This window comes from Carassius gibelio, chromosome A12, assembly GCF_023724105.1.
Source record: "Carassius gibelio isolate Cgi1373 ecotype wild population from Czech Republic chromosome A12, carGib1.2-hapl.c, whole genome shotgun sequence".
Classification (NCBI taxonomy): Eukaryota; Metazoa; Chordata; class Actinopteri; order Cypriniformes; family Cyprinidae; genus Carassius; species Carassius gibelio.
In genome coordinates, this window is record NC_068382.1 from 24,519,617 (window position 1) to 24,541,602 (window position 21,986).

The window sequence follows — 21,986 nt, forward strand, 5'->3', positions numbered from 1 at the left end:
TAGTGTGCTGAACCAAGGTCATTCATGGCAGACCACAATATTTTTGTCTAAATTGTAGCCGAAGAAGTGGATGCGATAGTTACTTTTGTCACAATTTTGATATGTTATATTGTTTACTTGCTTTTTTACAATTCAAATTTGGCTGGGTGGTCAACACCACATTCTTTTGTGGTGTGACAAACTGAGAACACAAATGTAATATTGCTTAATATTAATATTACACAGACTTTAATATAAATTGTCAGTGTGGTAAATATCTGTTTCTAAACATGATAAATGTTTATTTTTTCTGATAAGCCAGGACCAGATTTGAGAATCACTGATTTTGCATATTACATCCTAAAAGCACAATAATAGTTAACTTCACGATTTTAAGCAATTATTTTCTAGCCAATGGTCTGCACTCTGCAGAACAGGACAGAGCAACAACTGGAGTGGGGCTAGATGTGCTGATCTGCCCCATAACTACTTCCATAGATGTGATTGGTATAGCATTACATAAACTTAAAAATATATATATATTGTGTTGCAAATGGATGTTAAAAACTTTGAGGAATTTTGTTAAAAGTAACATGAGTGCTAGGGAAGTTCTATTGGCAGAGAAAAATAAATAAATAATACTGCACCTGCACAGTATGTTGGCCTGGGGATTGATACATTGGGTTGGACAAACTCATAGACATAATAGTTTCCTGAACAAGCTTTAATTCGAATGGGTGTGGAACTGTAGCTCTCACTCTTAGAAGACAACCACCACCACAATAAATAAGTTCTCGAAACCTCCCGGGTCACAACTCCATCATCAAGTGTTGGATGAGAACCATTGAGATACAGTCCAGTTTCACCACCACATCCCATAAGACTCACACACCACTCAGACATCTGAGCACTTTCTCCATTCAGATACAGCCGATACCAGCCACTCCATTCAACAAGAGTGTCATCCTGTCCATAGTCTTGATATGAACGTAGGTGTATGTCTCTCCAGTAATCATCAATAATGCTATAATCATAGCATGGATCAGAGATAGAAGTTGTAGGATCTGAGAGAGCTGTCAAAGAAACCAAAGACAGTGGTAATTTCACAGTAGGCATACACACAGGTACGAAAGACTCGTTCTCGCCCCCTACAGTGCAATTCGCCTAGGTATACATCCGCGCTAAAATATCAAGGTGAAAGTCATCATAGCTTGCTTAGTATAGACCCAGCTTCCTACCCAACTTTGAGAATAGATTAACGGCGATATTTTTTTTTATCGCCCAATAAGAGTGTCCCGTTAACGCCGCAGCACGTTAACACCAATAACAGCCCACCATTAATATATATATATATTTTTTAGACCAGTACGCCCATGGGTGCACAAATGGGTGCAAATGCATTTGCTAATTAAACGACATGGCACTGGATGGGAAAATCTGAATTGCACTGGACTGAAACTAGCAAACACACTTGCACTGCGCCTTGCATCGCATTGCGCTGGGTGTAGCTATTATATATATATATATATATATATATATATATATATATATATATATATATGTATATATATATATATATATATATGTATATGCATATTTGAACAAAGCTGTGATTTACATATTACATGTATGCATGCATGTACTGGCTTAAATAGCATTTTTTAGCTTCAACAAAGATCCTTTTGACAACGTTGTACTCTTTTTAGTACATTGTTGTCAAGTAAATGTACCCTTAATAATTGTGCAAGTCCTTGATACTATGTGTTTTATTTAACAAGAGCATTGGGGGATAGTTGTCACATAGAGTGCTTTAATTAAGATTAACAAATCAACTGCAGCTCATTTGAACAGTGGTCTACAGCAGCCAATGAGCCACACATAATTAAATTGAAAGCTTCTCAATCCACATTTAGTAATAATAGAACACTAAAACAACATAATTTCAACCTTGTTTTACTTTCTTCTAACAGTGTACAAGAAGAAAAAAAATCACTTTGACCATGTGAACTATTACTATTTATTAGGGTTGTGAATCTTTGGGTAAACTTCGATTCGATTCACGGTTCATAGTTTTTCGATTTGATTCAATAACGATTTTTGCAAATTTAGAATGATTCAATTTGATTTGATTCACAATTAAATTTGTTTCGATTCCATTATAACGATTTTGTCACTGTTTTTTATCCATTGTTAGATGCTAGTTTAATGATGCTATGGCATGACATGCCATATGTAGAAATGTGTGTAAGACAAGAATTTTTAAAAAGAGCTTTAAAAGTATTATTTAACAGCTAACATTTCGTAATGCCAGGGGCATAGCCACCATTTCCAAAGTGACAGAAATGTCAAATACAATAATTCTACGTATTTATTTATTAGTAAAACTATTATTATAATTATTTTTATTTATTTTTTTACAAGGAATTGTTATTTTCTTAACTATTACTTTGAATTTGCTATAAGAAATCAAATCAGTGCTGGAAAATAATCTATCATTTGTAATCTATCATTTGACATTATCCTAATGGCAATTGTATGATTGTTTTATATACAACAAACAATTATTTAAATTTTCCGCACAGAATTAGGTAGAAAATATACTTTATACTTTATGTATCTGTACTATTATTTCTGTCTCACAATGAATGTACTCCAACCTATCCAGATCCTCACCATCAATCTATCGAGTAAGCAAAAAACAATACAAGAACATTTATGTTAATCTGGTCAGTGATCGAAACTCATGCATGAATTTCTCTGAAAGAACAATTCAACCAGTGCCGCAACATTCTACAAAGCCTTTAGAATTGAAAGTAAAATAGCAGGATGAGTCTCATGCATATTATCAAAGCAAAAAAATCATCCTTGTTCAGTTTAAATAGTGTCTGTGCATTTATTTGCAATCAAGTCAAAGATATAGATGTAGATGAAGTGACCCCAACTAAGCAAGCCAGAGGTGACAGCGGCAAGGAACCGAAACTCCATTGGTGTCAGAATGGAGGAAGTTCTTCTCTGACCAGACGAAACCAGCAGTTCAATTCCAGGCTGCAGCAAAGTCAGATTGTGCAGAAGAATCATCTGTTTCCTGTGGTCTTGTCCTGGTGGTCGTCTGAGATAAGGTCTGTACAGGCAATCTGTATCTGGGGCTCTAGTTGTCCTGGTCTCTGCTGTCTTTCAGGGCAGTAGAGGTCCTTCAAATAGTGAGGTGCTAAACCATTCAGGGCTTTATAAGTAATAAGCAATATTTTAAAATCTATACGATGTTTGATAGGGAGCCAGTGCAGCGTTGACAGGACCGGGCTAATATGGTCATACTTCCTGGTTCTAGTAAGAACTCTTTCTGCTGCATTTTGGACTAGCTGTAGTTTGTTTACTAAGCGTACAGAACAATCAACCAATAAAGCATTAGAATTATCGACTGTGCATTTCATTAGTTTTTCAAATTGGTGTGTTTCACCAGGCCACTGAGAAATATAGAGCTGAGTATTATTAGCATAACAGTGAAAGCTAACACCATGTTTCCTGATGATATCTCCCAAGGGTAACATATAAAGCATGAAGAGTAGTGGCCCTAGTACTGAGCCTTGAGGTACTCCATACTGCACTTGTGATTGATATGATACCTCTTCATTCACTGCTATGAATTGATGGCAGTCATATAAGTAGGATTTAAACAATGCTAATGCACTTCCATTAATGCCAACAAAGTGTTCAAGTCTATGCAAAAGAATTTTGTGGTAAGTTGTGTCAAACTTTACCTTCTAGATAATTTCAACAGCATTTTTGTGTCCCTATAATATATGCCTTATAATAAATTCAGTAAACACATTTCTATATCGTTTTTACCTTCTTCTTACAGACATGAGTTATGCTGTTCAAAGTATATTAAATCACTTGACTCTCTATCATGATTCAAATATGGCATACATTTTAGTCAGATATTGTACTTCCCAACTCTGTTTGTCATGCTTTGCCTGTTTGGGTTTTGTTTAGTTCTTTTGTAATTTTAAAATAATTAGAAAGTGATCTGGAACAGGTTGTTTGTCAAATTTTATAAAAAGTTGGATGATTAAAAAAGCAACTGCAGACCAGGTATTACTTTTTAATAATTTTGCATGATTAAGCAAGAAAAAACAAGAATCTGATTGTCTCTGGTAATGTAGTACAAGTAAAATACAATTCATTTAGTACAGAACAATTAATGTAAAACTGAATATGGAACAAAAAAACACATTTATGACAAGAAGAAATTTACCCTCCGATATTCATCAAAATGCCATTAGAAATTAAGCATGTAAAATATAACATTATATTTGAAGGAAAACATTAAAACAAGTTCAGGAATCCAAACAGAGGAACAAGTAAAAGCATCAGAGAAGCACACAGACGAGAAGCCTCGGAAACTTTCACTTGCTGTGGGACCCATTTATCTGTGGACAGGGAACAAATGCAGTAAAATGTAATGTATTGAGAGCAGAAATCAACAGAAACCTTTATTTGTAAAATAAATAAATAAATATTTAATTTAAAGTTTAATGATTACCTGTGCTTCCTTCAGATAACATCAGAGGACCCAAGGATATGGAAGCACTGTCATGGAAGTCCAGAGACCTGCGCTCTCTCCACTGGTGTTCAGAGTTACAGTCCTAAAAGAGAAATGCAAAAACCCAGTTCCGTGAATGCAAATATCATTGCACAAACATGAAAAGGCATGCACAACGTCTCCAGCAGAAGACAAGCTTTACCACCATGGAGATTAAGGGTAAAATTTTCCTTCCAATTTTTAATGTTTGATCAACAGGGTTTTATAAGTGGTAAATTCTTAAACCCTTACAATTTAACCATTACATCCTATACACAGAAATATATTAATAATTCTGAGAGGTTTTGTAAACTCACCGTTGAGCAGCGATTGCTTGACAGAAGGCACAGGTGAACAGCGCAGTGCAGGTAAAGTTTAGTGGAGTTTGCAGTGAAGATGAACATCCTGAAGGAGAAACGGCTGGATGTCGAGACGCCGTTCTGCAGCAGCTCCACTGTGTCATCATTTGGATTGGGACACCTGAGAATATTAACAATGACAATCAACAAATCTAATTATTTTAACTTGAAATGCATTCAAATCAAAAGCGCTTTCTTGTAAATCATAACTCATTTGCATTACATGCACAATAAATTAATGGAAGTCTTTGCATTAGTACTGAAAGATTATATATCAGCTCATCTTAAAGGGATGTATAATATTTAATCAGTCTATGTGCAGATAAATCATCTTTTTATGTTATAGTGAGTTAAGACTGGGCGTTAAAGAATAGATAAAACAACATTGCTTTACTCTGTGAGGATGAGATCCCAGCGGAGACTGTAATCAGGATCATTCTCAGGTGTAGCCCAACACGTGTCCATCACCAGAGCAAACTGACGGCTGTCAACCCCCTCGACACGAACTTCCACATTCATCTTCTGGTCCAGCTCTGCATCCACTCTACCAGTGAAGGGCCGAGTAAACTCATCATCCTCATATGGAATCATCCGAACCTGATATCTGCCTTCTCCAGCGGGAAGAGTCTTGTGCACAATGCTGGTGAAATAATGGATAGACCTGTGTTAAAACTACTCTGCTTTATGGCTATAATTGTACTCCTTTAATAAAACAGCAAATCTGAATTTGACTCGCACCTCTCCAGTGGATTGATTTCCACATTCATGGAAAGTGTTTGTGTTTGAGGATAAGCACAGCTGAAAGAAAGCTTGAGGATTTTCTCTCTGCTGATGAGACCTTCTGACCTCGGTGTCCCCAGAATATAGTTACTGTAGATGAAGTGGGTGCCGTTGGCCTGTGAACAACATGTTTAACATTTTGAATGAATTGAAAACATTAAAAACTTTACAAATTATAAAACCCCCAAAAGTTAAAAAATTATCATCTGATTCAACTCTGTTGGTTTTATCAAACACTACAAATGTTTGGATGGTGTATTTGATTAGATTATTCATAATATATCCTACCAGAAGATTTGTGCCACAGATATGTTCATCATTATCAAAATGGAATTCCACTCTGCCATTCCGGACTGTTCCTCTGCAGCTGGGATCATTGAGGTGTAAGACGTCAGCTGGAAAACCAGCCTCAAAGAGCTGACAGCGAGACACAGACATGGAGCCAGAGCTGCTTTCACAGCTTTCTGAGAAGTCTGAGAGAGAGAGAGAAAAAAAATCTAATGATTGTCAGAAATATTAAACAATTAAATGTTTAAAAAAAAATCATGTTTCATATTTGTTGTGGAATGTTACCAACCAAACGAGTCAGCTTGAGGTCTGGGTAGGTCATCGTTACACAAACAGCCATAGACACCACTTTTCTTCCCACACCACTCATCTTCAGAGCAGCTGAGCTCAGAGCAGCGATCCCTCACATCTAAGAGAAGCAGAGATAGATGAAATATAAGAGACATTAAGTCATAATAACAGAGCCAGAGCTCAACATTCTGAGCACCCTGAATAATCTTTGCTTTACATTCCTCAAGGTAATAAAAAATAAATACATTTCTAACGATTTAAAGTGAATTTCAAAATGTTCAATAATTTTCCCACTGAGATACACAAATATTAGCGTGTTAGTATTTTTAGTCTGTTAGTCTATTTTAACTGGGATTTTATAAATTTATTTTTAAATTATCTATATAAACACCCTATACATGTCTAAGTCTATGTTAGCTGTGGAATTGCAACTAAGAACTAGCAATGTCAGATTTGTTACAGGTTAGATTAGCAAAATCAGTTCATGAATCAAAGCTCTTTCATGGACTGAATAAATTTGGAAGCAGTTTGTCAAAAAATGATCTGGGTTGAATGACATGTTAATAAGACTTACCACACCACAGAGCCGAGCGCCATTCTGGGATCTGTATCTCCAAGATGGCACAAGCTGTCTCATAGGCCTCAACAGCTGAACATAACATGCCATTTGCACGTGTGTACAGACACAGATCATACACACAAGAGTAGTAGTAAGGTGCAGGGTCAACATGAAGATGGCAGTTCTGGAAGGGGCCAGTGGTGTTGGTGATAATACTACAGAGATCAGAATATCTCTGTCTGGATGGACACTCATCAGCATTACCAGTCTGGTCTCTGGCACCACAGCTGAAGAACACATGAAAAAATGAAGGTCAGTTAAATGGTTACACTATTTCATCTCTTGGACAAAGAAAGAGTTCACAGGTGAACAACAAACATTATTCTCAACTTGTTTTTAGGCAATAAATTTGCATGAGATATTTTAAATTGGACACTGTGTATTAACTCTATAAAATACTAAATATAGTAAACAAAAGAAAAAAGTAAACCTTTGGACCTTTTTCCCTGTCCAGTTTTATTATCAAAATAAACCTGAGAATGACCGACCAGGTAAAAACAGCTGTCCTAACGTCTCATGGTTCTTACCCTGGAATGCTGGTGTCTGATTGCCAGCTGTGGCCAAATGAATCATCATCAGGAGCGGGGTCTCCACTCGGCAGCACTTTGTCATCTGCAGGATTACCATTGAAATTTCCACACATTCCGCACAGAGATCCATAGAATCTTTCACTTGCTCTGACTAGAAGACTGTTATGTCCATCAAAATGGACAATGAATTCATTGAAAGCATTTAGAATTACGAATCCCTGCTCCTCACGTATCTCTACTAGATCATTGTTTTGATACGTTGGTGAGTCAATGGCGGTCCCATCAACCTAGAAGGAAATCATAAAATCTCAAAAGAGAGAAAGTGAAAGATAATATTTTTTACATTTACATTTGAAGTCCAACTTACTTTAACTTTCCTGTTCTGCCCAATTGTGATGTGCGTCTGTAGTCCATGCTGAGACAACCAAACATCCACTGCAGACACAAATGATACCACCATGTTCCCACGGTGCCTGTTGGTGGCCACCACACGGAACTCCAGATCATTTTCGGTTACATTACCACAGGTCTGAGCAATCTCATATGAGCAAGTTCCCTAACAGAACACAATGCACATAGTCTTCATCATTTCTTTCATTTGCAAAACAGCTGCAACTTCATACCAAGATGTTTCTTGTAAGACATTAAATAAATTCACAAATAAAATAATTTTCAGTGCCATGTAAAATATTATGCTGTATATTTAGTATATTAGTATATTTTATATATTTGTATAGTCTGTAAATATATTTGCCGTTTAGATAGTCTAACACCAATAACCCTCCTTTGAATAAACTGGACTGTTAAAGAAGTTATCCCCTAGAATTGGGTCATAAAACAACAGTTAAGGTAATTGTCTAAAAAAATAGCAGAGATTACTAATTCATACCTGAAAGTGGGCCACAGCTCCATCAAAGGTGATGTAGTGGGGGTCACCCCAGACTGTGCAGGTAGACATTGGACTGTAGCAGTCACGATGTCCATTTCTGACCGCACAATCCATGGTCGGTGGGCAGCCAGATGGAGAGCAGCGTAGATCATTTGGAGCAAAACACTGACAGCGTTGGGAACATGTTGAATCCCAGAACTGTTCACCAATCTATAAAAAAATAATGATAATGATGTACTTTAAGTTTTCATGACATAATGTCAATGAGTATATTCACCTACAAAAAAAACCTTTAAGATACAGCATCATCATAAAGCTGTGTGCCTCATTATCCTTTGCCCCTATGTGATAATACTTAAACGAAAACATAATACTTAAATCCTTACATTATAGTAGAATCCGTCATACAAGCAGCCACATTGCTCCACTGGTATGCAGAGTCCTCCACTCCTCACAAATCCCTCATCACAGAAACAACCTTCGGAGCATGTGTGTTCACAGCTAGCATCAATGCTGCTGGCGCATGTATGGCCACAGTCTGTGCCACACACCTCATAATGGCTGTTTGGGATGTTTGAGGAGCACTCCATGACTAGAAATGCAACAACAAAATTTATTTGTAGAATGCAATTAATATCATGTGCAATATGAAATCTTTGAAATAAAAGGGGAAAACTCATTGAATAAAGAAAACAAATGCATTTGTGGTTGGTATTTTTACAAATTTTACAGACTGTACTTACCACAGGATGCACTTTCTCTCCAGGGATAGACAACAGTATTGGCAGATTGACAAGCACTCACATAGGCTTGGACAGAGTGACACAAGACATCATTACTGTTCTCAGAAATGCACACATCAAACACACAGTTATCAAAGTAGGCTTGTGGATCGACAGAACCATGGCAGAAGCTAAAGGGACCCTGACTGTCCCTGATGATCTCACACAAGGCTTGTGAGATCAGAGTTGTGCTCGCATCGTGGCAATTGCCAGGACTGACGCCGCCTCCACAGTCATGATTGTATGACGTGTCATTTTCAACCATCCATTCTGCCCCAAACTGGTCTGCTGAATGTGCCAGAACACCTGAAGGAGTGAGGAAGTCATCTTCGGGAAGGCCATTGAAGTTGCCACAAATGCCACACACAACTCCATTGTAGTCTGCTGGCACAACAATGTTTAACTGCCAGGAACCACCATAACTGACACCGAAACCAAAGTCAGTTGAGACATATACAATCTGTCCTGTGGAGTAGACAGAGACCCGACCAGAGTCAAGGTAGACTGGAAGGTTTCTGATCTCTTCATCAACCTGGTTGAGGAAAAAGTAGAGATGGTAATGAATAATGAGAACAATATAGTTTTTCATAGTACAAATACTCCATGGACATTTTCAGTGAGTTTGAACAGCTTACCTTAACAGCAGAATAACCGTTCATGTCCTGTGACATGTGCACAAGGTGCCCAGAGACGTTGACAAAAACTTCGACAGTTATTGACACTGGCCATTCATGCCACCCATCATTTTTTGCATCGACCTGGAAGTGCGGTAGACCACGAGTGTCATCACATACTTTGGCCAGAACATATCGGCATCTGCCTTGAAAGTCAAAATATGTTCCATCAAAAGACTTATAATGTGGGTCTCCTGAAGCATAACAGCTACCATGTGGATTAGGATGGCAGCCATACTCCCCATCCACCACACGGCAGATCTCCTGTTCACTGCATGATGATGGTGTGCAACGGACATTTCCAGTGATTCCATCACAGACACACAGGAACTGACACTCTTCACCATGCCAGAACTGCTCCCCAGGCTGCCGATAACGCCCATCATAGTGGCAGCCGCAGCCAGTGGGGGGAACACAGTGATCTCCATCCAGCACCAGTCCATCATTGCACTGGCATCCCCCCTGGCATGGCAGCGTGCACTGGAAGGGAAATGAGAGACTAGGGCAGGATGCAGGACAGGATGTGCCACACAATTCAAAATGGGTATTTGCTGGACAGTTCGGATCTGGGAGGTTTAAGATAAAACATTAAAATGACAATGATTGATCAGTACTTTGAAGGATATATATGGTTTTAATTCTGAAAATCGTATCATATTACAAGATACTAACCACAGTGGGTGAAACTCCTCCACTCTCCAACTCCGATGCCATTCTGTTGGCAGTGCAGTGTGTAGCCTCGCAGGGCCTCACATAGAGCCTCCCTAGCACCGCCCGTCTGCTCCAGCATCTGAATGCAATCTTCAATCCGTTGCCAAGGGTCTAGTGTTCTGCTACACTCAGCAAATGGTCCATCATTCATGGCCATGATGCTGCACTGCTCTCTGAACTTGCTCCTGTTCTGATATTGACCTGGTTCCCACATGTCAGTTGGGTCCTCACAGTGGGCTGAAAGGGATCCATCACGCCAGCTGTCTGCAAAAAGCTGGGAGTCATCCAGCAGCACTCCATCCGGGCTGTAGAATTCATCTTCAACATTTCCATTCAAGTTCCCACACAGACCTCCAAGTGTACCATTGTAAGTGGTTGGCGCAGTGATTTGGACAATGTGTGGCCAGTCAGCTCTAACAGTCACTCCAAAGTTTGTCTCCAAAACAAAACCTCTTGCACTGCTATGATAGATATGGATTTGACTGGAACCAACACTTATAGGTAGACCAACCATCTGTCCATCCACCTGAGGAGAAAAAAAAAGTCTGACTTTGATCTAGCATTTGAGTTTTAGATAATGGTTAAATGCTGAAAAAAAATTGCCTAACCTGTACATTGCTACCTTCTCCCAATTCAATGGAAACATGTGTTCCCCCTGTCTCAAACTTCAGGAACCTGGAAAAGTCTTGAAGGCCTCTGGGTACTTTCTCAACTGTCAATACAAAGTATGGCAGTTGGGATGGCCCCATGACTCTTGCAAGGGTCAGTCCACAAGCTCCTGGGTATCTGAAAGTTTGTCCATCAAAGGTGTGGTATGAACCCAGGCTTTCAACTGAACAGGTAGCATAACTGATGGGTCTGCAACCCCTTACACCATTATGGAGTCCACACACTTCAGCTGGACCACACTGGTGTTGAGTGCACACCATTGACCTGCTATTGCAAACGCATTGCCTCCCACAGTCCTCGCCCAACACTACCGACTGTCCTTCAGAGTAATAGAAGCCCTCAAAGACACAGCCACAGTTTACTTCAGCTACACACTGCCCAGCGCTGAGGATGTACCCATCATCACAAATACAGCTCTCCTGATTAGGCAGGGGACAGTTTATTGGTGCAAAGGGGTTGCTGCATGTGGCAGGGCAGCTTGTTCCTTGAGACTCAAAATGACTGTGCTCAGGACATTGAATCTCTGGAAATGGAGGGCAGAAGTAGGAATATGCATCAAACTCTGTGATCTTTCACACTGCACAGTTATTTCAGTTACACAAAGTTGAATGCAAAACTAAGTTCTACTGAAGACATAACAAGGCACTTACCGCAAAAGCCTGGTTGTCTCCACTGCCCTAGTTGTACACCCTGTTGTTGGCATTGAGCAGAATACACATTGAGAGCTTGGCACAAAATCGGCTGGTACCCTCCTCCTAAGCAAAGGTCATAGACACAGTTCTCTATGTAGGTCTGTGGCGAAAACACAGAGTGACAAGATGCAAAAGGTCCCAAAACATCTCCTAGAATCCCACAGTGGTTTGTGTCACTGTAAAGGCTCATTTCATTGGCGGTACAAACCGCACAACCTAGACCTGTGCACCTGACATCATGGCATTCAGGATCTGTGTCTCCCTCTACCTTCCAAGAGTTGGCAAAGTCAATATCTGAGCTCAAGATCTCCCCAGAGATTGAACGGAAGTCATCTTCAGGATGTAGGTTATAGTTTCCACACAGACCACATGTGGCATTCTGGTAGTCATAAGGTACAGAGATGGTGACGTAGCTATATGCATCATATGTAACTAGGAGACCAAAATCTGTGCTGATGGCCAAGGAAAAACCTGACTGATAGACTTGGATGGAACCATTGTGGAGGGTGAATGGTGTTGCTATAAAGGTCCCATTAACCTTGACAATGTTGAAAAAAAGAAATTAAGAAAATGGAAGGATGGCTGTACTCAATATTACAGCAAAACAGTGATACTTACCTTTGCTTCATGATAGTGATCTTTAACCAGTTCAATTTCTTCATTATAGACCAATACTCTGACCATTCGAGTCCACGACACATGTGTGCTACCCCGATGCTCATTTTTTCCCTCAATGCGATAGTACGGCAAACCATTTCCACAAGCCTATAAAATGTCAAAAATCAGTATCAGTAAAGAATCCCCAGTCTTGTCGAATCTATACAATAAATACAAAGTCATAGCAACATTACTAACCTCAGACAGAACATATGTGCAGGTTCCTTGAAAGTGAAAAATCTGATTGTCAAATGTGTAGTAGTGAGGATCACCAGAGATGGTGCATGTTTGCCGCTGAATGTTCTGACAAGAGTATTGGAAAGCATCTTGACGACAAGCTTGGGAATAAGTGCAGGGCTCAAAGCTGCACTGGAGGCCTCTTCTGGTACAGGTGCATCTTTCCTGGCAGGCAGCATCACTCCAGAAAGAGTCTCCTAGCTGCACTGGCAAACCTGTAAAAGAGACTTAGGGTTTATTTATATAAAAACCTAAAATCATTTGTGTAATTACTGGAAGGACTCAGCTGTAGTTCACTGGCATGGTACAATTCCAGTTGAATAGGTCATTCTTAGTTTGGCTGCAAATAGCAAATGTGGCATGCAGTTAGGGCAGTAACATTACCATTAAATTGACAGCCCCGTGATCCATGATCGGTTCTGAAGGCCCATCTGCCTGGCACATTGACATTACTGCTGTGTGGTAGTCTGGTGATGTCATTCTGGAGTGATCCAGTAATTGAGAAATGGTGGCTTGAGTCGATAGTGTCATAACCGGCCTAATGATTGGAAGACATCCAGATGTCTGCTTATTCAGTTAATCATTGAAAATGCAATACCTATCATAGAAACTTGTCATCTTGTGCATACCTGTACATATCGTTGTGTTGGAGCAATTGCACCATAGTTCATTATAACAAATGAAAGATGGCCATTTGAAATCAAAACCACTTGGAAAGATGTTTCCTAAAAAAAAAAAAAAAACAGAAAAAGTCTGAATATTTTTAAAGGAAGAAAGAAAATGTTATGTGGTGTACTGATTTTTATTTGTTTGTTTGTTTGTTTATGTAGCGGAAGTGGAAGACTTCCATGGAACAAACTGGGCTACTTACAGTTCCTGAATTGTAGAAATACGCAACTCTATCCCATGTTGCAACAAAGACCCATGAAGCAGAGAAACTCAAGTCAGGGAAGTATTGGTTTATGTCTTGGGTTGCCTGTGTAAGGACACTGCCAGAGGTGTACTGTTGATATGAGATGACACCATTCCACTGATTGTCAATATCTGTCCAGAATGGAGCAATGAGGTCTTTCCCTCCATAGGCTGGGAACTGGTATGGAGTGTAGCTGTACCATGCCCCGTCAAAGGTCAAGTGTCCATTGTTGTTGACCTGAAATAGAACAGGACTTATTATTACTGTATGTGCAGAATTCTTATAGAATACAAATAATTTTTTATCACAGAAATGTAAACTGCAGTCGTTTTTCCCCATTTACTTTTTAATTTTTCAGTTACAGACACTCAGCATTGAAAATCCTCCCATTCCAAAGTGACTTACATTAATTTGGTTGTATGTTTGTCCAAAAAATATGAATGGCTGCTGCAAGTATATAACTGATGAACTCCCATCATCACTGCGTGCATTCACTGTGTCTCCAGTTCCAAATGGATAAAATGGCCCTGCAATAATAATAAAAAAATAATAATAATAATTTATATATACAATGAAATGATGAAATACAACAAAACATGAAATGATGATATATGAATGCACGTCATCATGGCTGTAATTACCTGTGGCCTTCTGCCTACTTTAATATAGCTGATAATATATTAGCTTATGTAACTTTATGAATTATTTTAAATTATTTACATGCATCACAAACATATATAACATGGATCCGATTTGCTCATGCAAAACAATAATCCTTCACATTGTAACACACTGCAATATATTACCAGTCGTATTGTCCATGGTTGTAGTTTCTATGGTTGTGGTTTCTGTGGTTGTAGTTTCAGCTGTGGTTGTATATATAGTAGTATATGTAGTGTTTATGTTGCTTGCATCTGAAACAAATTATAAATATATTTTAGAAAAATCTGCATTATCTCTTTCATAAACTAAGGGCACATGTAAATAAATATTTACCTGCACAGTATGCCAAACTGCAAGCACTTGGGTTCACAAACTCATAGACGTAATACCCTCCTGGACAGGCTTTGACTTTAATGGGATTGGAATGGAAATAGCAGCAGTCATTGCTCCAGTGACCGCAGACATCTCGAGTGACCACTCCATCCTCAACTGTTGGATGTCCTCCGTTCAGCCACAGTGGAGCATGAGTGCCACAACTATACTCATCAACACATGTGTCTGGCATCTGAACGCTCTGATCCTGAATGAAGAGACGGTACCAGCCGTTCCAGCCGACCCCAATGTCACACATAATTTGAGAGGAATGTTGATTGTTGGTGGCTCTCCACAGTTCATCCAGGACATTGTAGTTGTAGCAGGGGTCAACAGGGGGAGCTGGTGATATGGAAACATTAAAAACATAAATGTTCCTGACTTAGTTAATATTATATACTTTTTTTTTGTAAAAACTGAAGTAGCAGTATGAAATCTTCAGAATGCTCTTTCCTGAAGCTCCCTGTTACTCTTGTGCTTTTAGTTATTCAAAGCTGAAAATAGTTTCTTTTGAGTTTGAACATATTTTATTTAGCTGTGAAAAAAAAAAAATTGGATTTAAGATGCCAGCAATGTGCCCTTTCACAATTAAGAAGAACAATTTAAAAACACACTTCACCTCTTATTTGCAGTGAGGGATTTGTGTGTGGTGGTCTGCATATAGACCACTTATTAGGGGTCCTATCATGGAGAGAAAAAAAAAATCTTCTTTGTGCCAAATCAGATATGACTATAAACTCTATTAAATTCTATCAGTAAATAAACTTGAAATGTTATAATTTTCCCTATGATTTTTTTCTTTTATCCATGTTATCGTGTATACATGCTATTTAGGTTATTTCCTGCCCCTGATGGTTGTAGTCTGCAAACAATTTGAGTTTTTGAAAGGATTCTAAAGAAGTCTGAGAAACAGTGGTGATATATTTTTCATTATGAATTAAACAACACTTCAGTACTTTATTCTGATTAACCATCTGTAAAATTCTATATATACTGTAATATATAGAGTTAGAGAAGCAACATAATCTGTCAAGTTACACAGGGAGTCTTTAGACAACTGTTGTCTTTTCCTTCTCATTTATATTGCTTTCTCATTTTGTGAGCTGCATTACAATTTCTTATGTGAGTTTTACTCATATTAAGTTAATTTAGCTGTAATTGTTTGTTTAATGCAACAGAAACAGAACAATTTTTAGAGACTGTGTGTAATGAAAATATGTGCAAAATGATACACATGAGAGTTTATAAATGAAACAAGACAGTACTTTACCAGTGGTTGTGATTGGTGGAGTAATGGATTCTATGGGTGGTATTCTCTCTGTTGTTGTAGACACTGATGGGGTGGACTGGTTTGAGGCTTCTGATACTAAGAACATTTTTTTTATCTCAGTAAATAATTTGTAAACAAACCACAGAAAAATAAATTAATAAGTTACATGTGATTAAATACTCACCTACACAGTAAGCACCACAAAACATTGGCTTGACAAACTCATAAACATAGTAATTTCCAGGACAGGCTTTGACTCTTATAGGGTGGGATCTGTAAGCACAGCAGTCACTCCATACAGAAGTACAGATCTGACGGAGGACCACTCCATCTTCCAGCTGTGGGTGAGTGTCGTTGAGTGACATTGGGTAAACAGTGCCACACATGCCATTATTAACACATGATTCTGGCATCCGGGCATTTTGACCATTGTAGAACATCCTGTACCAGCCATTCCACTCCACATTATAATCACACATGTAATTGTAGTAATAGTTATTATAGTAAGAGTTGTCAGTGGCTCTCCAAGGCTCATCCAGACTGGTGTAAGTGTAGCAGGGGTCCACACTTGGGGTGGTGAAAGGTACTATTATGAAAAGGTAGAAAGAGAACATCACATACATCAGATTTATTATATTCAAGATAGTAATATGAAAACCAACAGTACAACTGATAATAAGCATGTCAGATATAATAATGAATGAATGTACACAATACCTGCACAATATACTGGTAATGGGATTGAAACAGTTGGTCTGGTAAATTTGTAGACATAATATTCTCCAGGACAAGCTTTAACTTGGATTGGTTCAGACCTGTAGCGACTGCACTGATCATAGCGAGAGCCGTAAACTTCACGAGTAACAACACCATCTTCCAGACGAGGATGAGATCCACCAAGCCACAGAGAACTAATGCTTCCACACGACATGTAATTAAAACACCACTCAGGCATCTGAGCACTCGACTCATTAATGAAGAGCCGATACCAGCCGTCCCATTCTACAAGAGTGTCATCATGATCAGAGATGTATCCATACATAGACCAATAATTGAGTGTGCTTCTCCAGTAGTTGTTGAGTACATTGTAGTTTTCACACGGGTCATAATCTGTAAAGTGTGATATCAAAACAAACAAGTTATACTTCACTGAAGAACTTCATAAGTGCAAATCTTTACCAGTAAACAATCAAGAGATTGTTAAATTTGATTATGTGTCACCCCTGAACACTAGAAACATAACAGTGTGTCTAGTGGCCAGCAGCCATATCACCCTGGAGCCCAAGACCGGTTTCCCACTGAAGCTAAGCAGGGCTGAGCCTGGTCAGTACCTGGATGGGAGACCTCCTGAGAAAACTAGGTTGCTGCTGGAAGAGGTGCTAGTGAGGCCAGCAGGGGGTGCTCACCCTGTGGTCTGTGTGGGTCCTAGCGCCCCAGTGTAGTGATGGGGACGCTATACTGTCAACGAGCACCGTCCTTCGGATGAGATGTTAAACCGAGGTCCTGACTCTCTGTGGTCATTAAAAATCCCAGGATGTCTTTCGTAAAGAGTAGAGGTGTGACCTCGGCATCCTGGCTAAATTCGCCCATTGGCCTCGGACCATCATGGCCTCCTAACAGTCCCCATATCTACTGATTGGCTTCATCACTCCGTCTCCTCTCCACCAGTAAGCTTGTGTGTGGTGGGCGTTCTGGCGCACTATGGCTGCCGTCGCATCATCCAGGTGAATGCTGCACACTGGTGGTGGATGAGGAGATACCCCTGTCTATGTAAAGCACTTTGAGTGCTAGAAAAGCGCTATATACATGTAAGGAATTATTATTATTATTATATGTTTGAATAGGGGATCAGGATGAGGGATCAGGAATATGGTTATGCAGAATAAGGCATTTAAATGTGCTTTGTAGGTACTAGTAAACAGCCAATATGCTAGTAAGATCGAACCTAATTAAAAACTAGTTAATGGGGAATAGTGCTCCCTAATCTCAAGTGTTACCATAAATGCATTTAAAAGTTGTAAACATAAATATATAGCTTACTCGACGTGATGCTGGATCCAGGGACTATATCTGGACTTACAGTAGAAGCCACCTGTGAAATAGTGCTGACATCTATAAAGAAGGACATTAAAGACATGATTGAGATAATTTTAAATGGTTTAAAAGACTTTAGAAAGTGGTAAAAAAGGAAGCTACCTGTGCAGTATCCTGAACATCCGATTTGTGGTTTCACAAGTTCATAGACATAGTAATTTCCTGGACACGCTTTCAATCTGATGGGGTTTGTCTTGTAATTACAGCAGCCGCTCCAATATGCCCCTCCACAGAGCTCTCTGGTCACCACTCCATCCTCTATCTGAGGGTGAGGACCATTGAGCCACAGACTGATGTATGTGTTACAGCTGTATGAACTAACACAGGTCTCTGGTATCTGGATGTTCATTCCATTGTAGAAAAGCCTGTACCAGCCATTCCAGGAGAAAGAGTCATCACAAATGTAATCTCCACTTTCATTGGTGGCTCTCCAGGGACGATCCAGAGACTCATAGTTGTAGCAGGGATCACTGCTGAAGCTTTGGAAAGCAACTGTCATGGTATTTGTAAAAGTACTGTTAAAATACTGTATTTACTGTACATTAAAGGCAATTTAGAGTATTACATTGTGAAAAAAACGATACATTTAACTTTTAAAAGAAGTAATGTTATGTACAGTAAACGGGTGTTTAGGCTAACACACATAAATCCTAACTTTTAAACAACAAAAACTGTTTGAATTAATTTTTAGGTGGAGGACAGGTAAATTATGTAGAGCTATTCATTAAGAATGGAGTAATTTAGTGATTATGTATTATAATAACGTGCAAAAAACACATCACGTACAGCAGAAATGTGCTGTTATTGGTTCATCTAGAGTTGTGAAATTTGAGGAACTGTGTTACAACTAACATGAGATCTACAGTAGAGGAGTGCTATGAGAGTATAGGGAGAATTACAAAGAACCTACAGAATGTTTAATGGACTGCACTGATTCTAACTGGTTAAACCATATTTAAATTACATAATAAATTAAAATTCATGTTAAATTATAAAATAATCAGACAATTAACTCTTGATACTTACATTTAAAAAAAAAATCTCAAAGTTTTGAAGAGGAATAGAGTTAAAATTTCACCTGCACAATATGAAGGTCCAGGGGCTGATATGATGGGTTTGACAAATTCATAGACATAATAATCTCCTGGACAGGCTTTGACTTGGATGGAGGTGGATGTGTAGGCTCCACACTGATTGGAATACCACCACCACCCCCACATATAAGTTCCCAAAACTTCACGGGTCACCACTCCATCCTCAACTCTTGGATGAGAGCCGTTGAGATACAGTCCAGTTTCGCCACCACATCCCATATAACTCACACACCACTCAGACATCTGAGCACTTTCTCCATTCAGATACAGCCGATACCAGCCACTCCATTCAACAAGAGTGTCATCATGTCCAGAGTACTGATACGCGTTTTGTCGCATGTCTCTCCAGTATTCATCAAGTATGTTATAATCATAGCAGGGGTCAGAGCTGGAAGTTGTAGATTCTGAGAGAATAATGACATAAAAAAGGACAGTCCTGTGATGATATATACTCTCTATTTATGTGGCAAACAGTTGTGTGTTTATGACCTGATAAGATATTGGGATACTACACTAGGGAGGGGTTATATAAACTGACTGTGCTTGTATCCTCAGTTTAAAACATTCTCTGACTAATTTAAAAAGATTTACTAACTAGATCTCATTTCATTTATAGGAGTTATATTCACTTCCATCAGCTCGAATGGCATGTGGCTCTTAAAATCTCAAAATATATATTTATTTTGAATAGGCTGTATGGTATATCTTTATTGTAAATATAGTATTACATAGTATTATAGTACCACTTGTTTGCATTTGTACAGGAAACATTTATTTTCTAGAAGTACTGAAGCACTGAGGCTTTTAATAAAATCTGAAAATGTTTATTGACACCATGAAGTGAAAATAATGTATGTAATCTAAGTTGTATGCATGCAGTATGTAACCACATTTCCTTAAAAATGTGATAATAGTTGTCATGTCTACTATCCTCTCTCTCGTTCTCATTGGTTTTCAGTTCCTGCTGTTCCAGCTCTGTCCAGCAGGTGAAGTCTGGTGTTACTGTTCTGCTGTCAATCACGGATCATCTGTTGCTCCACCCACTTCACCTGTTCATCATCTCCTTATCTACATGCATATTTACCTGCTTTCTTCAGTATTGATCAGCTACATCTTTCCAACCTTATTAGTTTGTTCATTATTTAATGTGATTTCTTGTCTGATTTTGACTTCAAGGCATTTCTATAAATATGTCTTTAGCAAACCTGACATTTGAGTCTGCATCTGAGTCTTCCTGATATATAGTGCTTTAATACAGTGAAATACACTGGAAGACTATTTCATAAATTAACACATATTAATAGATACTGTATAAATTGTCAGTTACTAAAGAATCTCATTGTTGTGAAATGTAAAGTTGGAATTATGAGAAATAAGGTCACAATTGTGAGAAATAAAATGTTCTTATAAGTCAAACCTGACTAAACATAATATTTTTGTACTTTTGTCTAAACACATTATATAGTCAATAATTAAATAATAAAATATTTTTTCATAGAAGTGATTATTTAAAAAAAAAAAAAAAAAAATATATATATATATATATATATATATATATATATATATATATATATATATATATATATAAAAGGAAAAAAACTGATATTAAACACAATAGAAATGTTGAAATATGAGAATTCATATCAATAATTAATCTAGTTCAATTATTCCTTTTATACGTCTTTTTACAGTTGTAAAGGAAAGCAAAGGTGGAAAAATAAGTGATTAAGTAAATAATTATTGTACCTGTAGTTTGTCCATTGATTATTTCACCTGTTGAATACACAATACAAACATAATTAATTAATATTAGGGAAAAACTACTAATTATTCTCAAGCACATGACAGATGATAAAACTCTCACCATTAATCAGCAGCAGTAGTGACACACACAGAGAGATCAGAAACCTCATTGTGACGAAAGGCAGATCCTGCACCTGCACACACATTTACAACAAATACACATATATTCTTATATTCCTATATTAATTATATAGTATAAGAATATTATATTCTTTTAGATTTAAGATTTTTTTAAAGTAATTTTTACTAGAAGGTAATTAACTATTATAAAGAAATAACTAAATAAACAAACATTTTTTCAAAGTAGTTCCTGAGTCTTTAGAGCCCAATGTGATGACATTTAGATAAATATTTACCTGAGGTTAAATGCTGCTGCAGAGCACACTCAGAGAGATTCTCTCTTCAGCAGCCGATGATGATCTCCAGCTCTCACGATCTCATCAGTGCCTTTATTAATACAAGTGGGTGGACCTTTACTGGAACCAAGAGCAATTTCTTAACAATGTCTTAAACCAGTTTTTCATGTGACATGGAGATATTTGTTATTTGAACGGATTGTTTCCTTGTGTCCACCTGCATTCACAAACACATTCTTTCACTCTGTGCTTGAACAGATCTAAATGTAGATGGAATGATGGCAAGTCAGTTTGATTTCATTTTCTTTCTTGTTTTTTCCAAAGCTGCTTTACAAAAAGAGTAATATAAAATCACCAATGAGTGAGCTAAAGGTGACTGAAAAGATGAATGGCACTTAATTTAATAATGTTATAATTCTGATTGTGAATAAAGTTTAACCGTATAAATGATGGTTAATATTATATATATATTATATAATATATTTTATTAATTAAAAACCACTGGAAGGATGCAGGCAGTGGCTTTAAGATGGAGATCTTTAGAGGTGCAAAATTTTAACACAAAGAGTTACATAATTTTAAAGCAACTAAAAACTCAAACATAAACCCAAAAATTAACTAATGTCTTAAAAACAGCTGGGAAACAACATGCTAAGTAGCAGGATAACATTAGACAAATTAA

General features: G+C 38.0%; 1 protein-coding gene across 1 annotated transcript; it reads right to left on the reverse strand.

The window, feature by feature from the left end:
- Positions 1 to 4,065: 4,065 nt before the first annotated feature.
- Positions 4,066 to 21,058, reverse strand: LOC128025529 (alpha-tectorin-like). Its single transcript, XM_052611975.1, has 31 exons — positions 21,010 to 21,058; positions 18,154 to 18,543; positions 17,697 to 17,723; positions 17,315 to 17,324; positions 16,675 to 17,114; positions 16,142 to 16,543; positions 15,958 to 16,053; positions 14,649 to 15,029; positions 14,058 to 14,179; positions 13,611 to 13,889; positions 13,369 to 13,464; positions 13,124 to 13,277; positions 12,701 to 12,954; positions 12,464 to 12,610; positions 11,804 to 12,383; positions 11,093 to 11,676; positions 10,446 to 11,010; positions 9,735 to 10,339; positions 9,061 to 9,631; positions 8,704 to 8,909; positions 8,318 to 8,527; positions 7,796 to 7,984; positions 7,426 to 7,715; positions 6,854 to 7,125; positions 6,278 to 6,397; positions 5,989 to 6,173; positions 5,659 to 5,816; positions 5,315 to 5,560; positions 4,879 to 5,041; positions 4,523 to 4,625; positions 4,066 to 4,409 (listed from the first exon to the last, which is right to left on the reverse strand). The coding sequence occupies exons 1-31, from the start codon at positions 21,056 to 21,058 to the stop codon at positions 4,306 to 4,308; spliced, it is 7,998 nt and encodes a 2,665-aa protein (XP_052467935.1). The 3' UTR covers positions 4,066 to 4,305.
- Positions 21,059 to 21,986: the final 928 nt, after the last annotated feature.

Coding starts and splice junctions, on each gene's coding strand:
- LOC128025529 (XM_052611975.1), bottom strand. CDS start 21,058: ATGAGGTTTCTGATCTCTCTGTGTGTGTCACTACTGCTGCTGATTAAT. Junction 18,544..21,009: donor ACTACTGCTGCTGATTAATG/GTGAGAGTTTTA, acceptor ATACCATGACAG/TTGCTTTCCAAAGCTTCAGC. Junction 16,544..16,674: donor ATTACCAGTATATTGTGCAG/GTATTGTGTACA, acceptor TTTTCATAATAG/TACCTTTCACCACCCCAAGT.